This window comes from Brassica rapa, chromosome A10, assembly GCF_000309985.2.
Source record: "Brassica rapa cultivar Chiifu-401-42 chromosome A10, CAAS_Brap_v3.01, whole genome shotgun sequence".
Taxonomy (NCBI): domain Eukaryota; kingdom Viridiplantae; phylum Streptophyta; class Magnoliopsida; order Brassicales; family Brassicaceae; genus Brassica; species Brassica rapa.
Window position 1 is genome coordinate 10,336,055 of NC_024804.2, and position 7,299 is coordinate 10,343,353.

The 7,299-nt window shown below is 31.4% G+C and overlaps 1 protein-coding gene across 1 annotated transcript; it reads left to right on the plus strand.

Moving 5' to 3' along the window:
* The first annotated feature begins 254 nt into the window (after nt 1-254).
* Nucleotides 255-6,884, plus strand: LOC103844896. The gene has a single exon (XM_033282822.1). It carries the CDS (start codon nt 4,329-4,331, stop codon nt 5,406-5,408), a length of 1,080 nt encoding a protein of 359 aa, XP_033138713.1. The 5' UTR covers nt 255-4,328; the 3' UTR covers nt 5,409-6,884.
* Nucleotides 6,885-7,299: the final 415 nt, after the last annotated feature.

Here is a 7,299-nt window from a genome sequence, read left to right on the forward strand (position 1 = left end):
GGGTTTATGAATTTACATATACTTGCATAATTAAAAGTTTTACAATCGAAGCAAAACCGTCACCATAAAATGTCTTCTATTATTCAGACAATCTCTGGAAACCCTAGCTTTCAAAAAAGGAAAAAGAAAGATTTTTTATAATTTCTAGCCGATAGCCGGATGCTTGTATAGCTCTGACATCTGGTTGCTTGATAAGTTTTGTTTTATTTTCTTTTGTTTGTTTGATTGCCCATTACACTATAAAAAGTTTTATTGAACTTTTATTGAACTTTTATCGTAGATGATTTAGAAATCTATATTTTACATAATAGAGTTAGATAAACTTTATGATAGAGTGAAACCTAAAATAACACTTAATTAATGCTATTTTGAAAATTAAGTGAGCGGAAAGATAAAATCACTAATTCCGCCAATACTTAGCGAAAAATTATACTTAAGCGCCAAATAAATTATGTAAGTGACTTCGTAATGTTATCAAAGACATATAATAGCATTTTTCTAATGCTAAAAAAAACTATTTGAACCTCTAAATCCTAACATGGTTTTAAACCCTAAACTCTAAAGACAACTCTTAAAAACTATTTTCATATTATAACTTTAAATCTTAAAATTAGACTCAAAATTTAATCTTCTTAATCTTAAACTATAATTTCCTAAACACAATCTTTAATCAAACTCTATATCCTAAATCATAACTTCAAACATAAACTATACATGCAATACTCTAAGTATAAACTTCAAATCTAAATTATCAAAAATTCTTTAGTTTTATAACTATAACTTGATAATTGAGTCTTAATTAACATTTATATTTAATAATTCATTTTAACATTTATGACCCCTAAATTAAAAATCTAAATTCCAAATCCTATATCTAAACTCCAAACCCTATTCCACAAACCCCAAAATACTTTAAACCCTATGTACTATACCATAAATTTTAAATCTACAGAGTAAAACTAATATTTTCCAACTTAAACTCCAAATATTTTGATTGTTCTTTTGTATGTTTCTTCCAGTGTATTTGAAAAGACAGAAATTTTGGTTCAGTTGAACCGTTTTAAAAAGGTAAATAACAAATCTATTGGGGATGGTGGCAACAGGTCTTACAGGCTTCAATTGTTGATGATTTTATATTTGATGGTGATTGAGTTTTTGCTGCAAACTATGGTTACTCCTAAAGTCAACATATAATTATATGGAACTGTAATCTATTTGACTCTATTATCAATAGAGCAATAAATAGTTGTTTTGTCTCGGTGGCTCTTAATGTAGTATTAAAAAGAGAATGGCAATAGTTCTCAATTAAGTTTGAAGCGTAGTGTTTTGGATTAATACGAATATTATCTCTCTTGAGATTTAACTATTTGAAAAGCAAATATGAAGTTTTATATGGAAAATCTTTAGTCATCCTTAGGCAAAATAGACGTGTGTTAATTTACTTTGGATCACTGTTGGTGTATCCCTTTTCTGTTTTTGTTTTGATAGTTCTCATTGTTTAGAATTTGTTGCAAATAAAAAAAATTATATTGTTAATGTGTCAATAAAAACCTGGCATTACGTGAAAATATTTTTTGTTTCCTAAAATCCTAAATAAAATAGATTTGTAAAGTATTTTTTCCTTTTTTTAATCTTGACCAAATAAGATTTAAAAAAAAAAGTCCTTACAAAAGATAATTGTAAAGTTCTATTTAATAGTAATTTTCACTTTTAAAATTTAATGATAGACATGATACTAAAATTTATCTAATTAACAAAGAAAAATTGTTAAATTAGTTGTGATATTGAAAAAACGAATTTTGAAAATAGGAACTTCTAAAAATAGTTAATATTAACTGGAAATAATTATTTGATAATAATTTTCTTTTTCTAAATCCTAAAAAAAATTAAATTTTAAAATATTATTTAATATTAATTTTTTTTCTAAAACCCTAAAAAACTTTAAGAGAATATTTGATATATTTTAAAAAAATCAAAAACAAAAGAGATTTTATCATATTTTTAAGTTCTAACCAAAATAAAATTGTAAAAACTTATTTGGTAATGTTTTTAAGAGATAATTTGATGATTAACATGATACTAAACATTACTCCCTCTGTTAAAATTAGTTTAGATACGAATTGTATAAACAATATTGTTTAAACTTATTTAATATTAACTAGAAATAATTATTTGATAACAATTTATTTTTTCTAAAATTTTAAAGAGAAGATAATTGTAAAAGGTTATATGATAGTAATTTTCCTTTCCTAAAATCCTATACAAAAATATAAAAGAGTATTTATATATATATATATGGGTTGTATATGAAAAGGAGCCCTTTTAAAAAAAATCCAAACAAAAATAAAATTTAAAATGATTTAATAATAATTTAAAAAAAATCGATGACAAGTATGATGTTAAAACTGTTTAATTAACAAAAATAAAAAAATTAGGATGTCGTCATGATTGCTATTTATATGTGTTTGGTCATATGAAAATCATACACATGTTTGATATATATTTTCATGTTCAGTCATAAGAAATATATTATTATTATTATTGTGAGCGAAGTGATTTTTTATGCATTTTGTCAAAAAAATCAAGTTTCATCGCTATTTTATTACATTTTTTGTTTTTACAATGTAATATTTTTCTACTTTATTTTTAATTAAAATGTTCTTATAGAAATATATCATTAAGAAATAATAAATGAAGAAAATTATTAAGCATGAGATAAGTTTTAATAAAATGTTAAACTATTACATAAGAAAGTGTATGATGTTGTCAATGACTCGATTGACCTTATTTAACTTTCAATTTTGTTCATTCTAATTCTTAATTAGGTTGGGTTGGATTTAAATTAATAGGTATGAGTGTTTTTTTCTAGCACTAAGTAGAAAGTTGATAAAAATTTATCTATGAACATGATTATAATATACAAATATTAACTGAGATTTATGTGTAAAAATGAATTCTTAATTATAAAATAAGTCTCACACAATATATGTAAAAACAATCCTAAAAAGGTAAAAATTATTTATTACTTTTATTTCTTTATTAAATTAAAACATCAAACAAAAGCCGTTGCAACGCACGGGCTCATGTCTAGTGTAATATAAGATTGGGACCATACGAAACCCACACTACGACAATAGAGAGAGAGAGAGAGAGAGAGAGAGAGAGAGAGAGAGAGAGAGAGAGAGAGAGAGAGAGAGAGAGAGAGAGTTTATGTGTGTCTAGATATATAGTTCTCTATTCTAATGGGGTTTCTCACTCCCACCATATATCTCTCTATCTCTGTGATCACTTCGGAATGTCTAATTTCAGACTCAGTTTTGGTTTGGATTCAACTTCATGAAATTTGTTTCTTTTACAAAAAGTTGTATTAATCTAAATCTCTGTTGGTGATGTTTATTCGAATCAAATGTTTTCGAGTACATAAAGTACAAAGCGTTTGATCTGAAAAATCTATTGGAATCATACATAACTAGTATTTAAGACCACCCGCAACGGTATATTTTGAGGGTCCTTAGCACATAATCCTAGACTAATAATCATAATATCATCAATGTAAAAGACTCTTTAGATCATATCATAATGTCACTTTAATGTCACATATCTGAACAAAATTTTATAGTAAATTCGCCCAATGGGATAGCTTTACTCCCTTTTTCTTTATCAGCACCAAATAACCTTTTTTGGTTCAAACATGATTATTGGTTATATGATTCTCAATTTATTTAGACTAGGTTTTGCTCAATTCTGTTTTTGGTTCAGACAAAGTTATGATTCGGTTAACACTTTATTTTTGTTTAAAATGGTTCCGGTTTAAATGTACAATTTTTGATTTCTTACGCTTTTGTTTAGCCATTCTGGTTTGGTTAGGTTTAGCTGCCTAAAACTAAGATAATATGTAGTCAACAAGATTGACATGATGGCAACAAGAAGCCAACAACCTTCAGACACGTTGTGATGATATAAAAGTAAAACCAAAGTTTGGGAGTTTCGACGGACTAATCTTGTGTCATTTGAAACAATACAGTATTAGACAGCGATATTTAAGGAACATTCAAAAAGATAATATTTAACGATCATTTTTATGGGAACACAAATGTTTAGAATTAGTTTAGCTTTAATAGCAGAAAATAGAAAAAGGAAGTCAATGATATTTTGGGGGAGCACAAACTATAGAGAGGAGAATCGACCCTAAAAGAAAAAGAAGATAGTGGAAAGAAAAATATGCTAAAACTTGATGGGCACGGCTAATTAAATGCGTTACTCTCTATATTAGTAGAAGTTATGAATTAGGGGTTTCTTCCTTTTTCATTAAGAATATTCTAGTCATCATGTCTCTGCTTCTCAGTCGGCTCTGCTTTAGTAAAGCTGCGAGAGTACCTTTTCTTATTCTCTCTAATAGCTTCTCATCTTCCTTGCTTCAAACCCCTCCTTGTGCCATCATCTCTGCTGATTCTTGTGGACCGGATATGGGAAAACTGATCATTTCCATTGCTAATGAAACTGACGACACTTATTTGGATAAGAAAGTGCCTCTGGAGTTGATGAAGAAAATGGGAACGGTGGCTTCATCAAATGGCTGGGTAGCTACTCTCAAGGACGACGGCATATTGCGTCTCCAAGACGATCTCAACCCTGTTGCGTCTGATACAAACCCTAAACGCATCCCTTTGCCTCCCCTTGAAACTCTGCCTCATTGCCAAACCAAAATCATCACCAACGTGTCATTGTCCTCATCTTCCCCTGAGGATGAAGACTGTGTGGTGGCCGTCAAGTTCTTAGGACCTCAGATCAGCTTTTGCAGACCGGCTCAGAGCAACTCCGGGTGGACCAACGTCAGGATCGAGAACCCCTGCTTCTACTCCTCACGAGTAATGTTCTCCAAGAAAGATGAAATGTTTCTCATGCCCGGCTCTGGAGGCCACCTCATTGGATCATGGGATCTCCGAAAACGCAAGCCTAAAACAAAGATTAAGAGGTTGCGGTTACGAGACTTTCCCGAGCTGACCAAGACCAAACGGGAGATTTTGCATTCGTGCTGCAAGAGCGAGCACTTGGTGGAGTCACGAACCACGGATGAGACTTTCTTGCTTAAGCAGTACAAGAAGGCCACCTCCAAAATCGTCAAGGGTGTTGCACAAATGAAAACAGAAGCTTTAATGGTGTTCAAACTTGACCAACAAGGAAACGCTGTTTACACTAATTGCATTTGGGGTCTCTGCATTTTCCTCTCAAAGGCTGAACCTTTCTGTACCCATGCTGGCTCATTTCCTGGTCTCATCTTTAACGTCGTCCACTTATTGGACGTCGACGAAACCGGCTCTGTCGGACTGTACAGTCCCTCCATCCATACTTGGAATTCTACATCCACCGTCCCTTACTTTATTCCACCTCAAAATATATTAGACTAGCGTAGCGTAACGTCCCATACCATATATAATAATATTCTATATGACTTCGAGGAAAGGCTGATATTTTACTTAATGTGTTCCCCTTCAAACAATAGACTAGTAAGTACTTCATTGTTTCGATTTGAGTCTAGAGTCTGTCTTTTCGTTTAAATCTTTCAAATTTTATCTCCGTTTTACAATTGATATGCATATCTTCGGAAAAGTGTCAATTTCGACCCCAACAATTTAGGTCGTGCCAAATACAACCCGAACAATTGATCGGTGCCAAATACGACCTCAATTCAATTATAAATCGAAAAAATTACTCAAACTTCTTAAAACGTGCTTAAATCTACATTGACTCTAAGTCTCTAACATAAGTTAGTCAATCGTTAACAAAATAAAACAACGTCGTTTTGATATACGAGAAAAAGTGCCAATTTCGACCCCAACACTCTCAGTCGTGCCAAATAGGACACGAACAAATAGTCAGTACCAAAACCGACCTCAACTTAATTATAATTTAAGAAAAACTACCTGAACTTCTTAAAACGTGCATAAATCTACATTGACAATAACATAAGTTAATCAACCGTTAACAAGATAAGACGACGTCGTTTTGATATATATATCTATACTATTAAAGCAGAATCCTCCTTAGGATTATGCCCCTGAAATTTTCTATTAATTGCAAAACATTCCAAGAACTTTTCAATTGTTTTAAGGCTTTATCGGAAATTTAAAGCCCATCACTTCTATACTTTGGATTTCGAAATTAAGGCATATTTTTCGTATTTACAGCCCATTTAGTACTATAAGATTTTCAATATCAAATCAAATAAAGAGAAGATCCCCAATCTTGAGGAACACTAAGAAAATATATGAGTTTGTTTGAAAATCTCTCTAATCTTTAAATATAGGGAGATTCGATTTTTCAATTCGAGATCCCCCAACTTTCTCTCCAAGTTTCTCCTAAAACCTAACACCTAGCTTTGGATCCGATCAATATTATAAATACGTTTCACCAGTTTCCTGTTCAAAACCAAACCTTCGAACAAACCAAAAAATAAAGCAATGGCTACTAAGAAAATTGCACCTTTGATGCAAATCCAAGCATCGAGAGGTCCTAATGAACAATCTGTCGTCTTCGGCGACTTGAAACCATGGAAAAACACTTGGTTGGTTCATGTAAAGGTTCTACACGCTTGAAAACAATACATTCAATCTGTAGATACCATGGAATTCGTCTTGGCTGATGAGACTGTAAGCGTTCCTTACTGTATTTATCAGTCGATTATGTTTTATTTAACATTTTGGGATTGGCTACTAATATTTCAAATTCATATGGCTTTTGTTTTAGGGGCAAAAAATTCATGCAACATGTAAAAGGACTTACATTGAAAGTAAGGGAAGGATTCTTACGGTTGGAGCATGGCGCTACATCCGGACTTTCCAGATTACTCCTGCTGGTGGAGCTTATCGAACCACAGATCATACCTGAAAAATTGTTTTCAATCAAAATACGGTCGTTACGCGATCTAATCACGTTAATGATGAGCTGTATCTGAATTTGTCAGACTTTCAATCCGTTTTGTCTGGAACACTTGATGAATATTTTTTAATTGGTAAACATATAAATATAATCGGTTTAGCCACTATATATTATGTAACAATCTATACTAATGTTTACAGTTTTTTTTACAGATGTGTTCAGTCAAGTTATGGATTGTGGTGATGTCGAAAACATTCAGTGTACCGGGGGAAAGCAACAAAAAAACTTGAATTCACCCTAAGCGACATCAAGTAAGTTAGCTGTCATTTACTCCAAAAAAAATTGAATTCATTCGAGTAAGGGAAGGATTCTTACGGTTGGAGCATGGCGCTACATCCGGACTTTCCAGATTACTCCTGC

Excerpts from the sequence above, each read along its gene's own strand:
- LOC103844896 (XM_033282822.1), top strand. The coding sequence starts at position 4,329 with ATGTCTCTGCTTCTCAGTCGGCTCTGCTTTAGTAAAGCTGCGAGAGTA.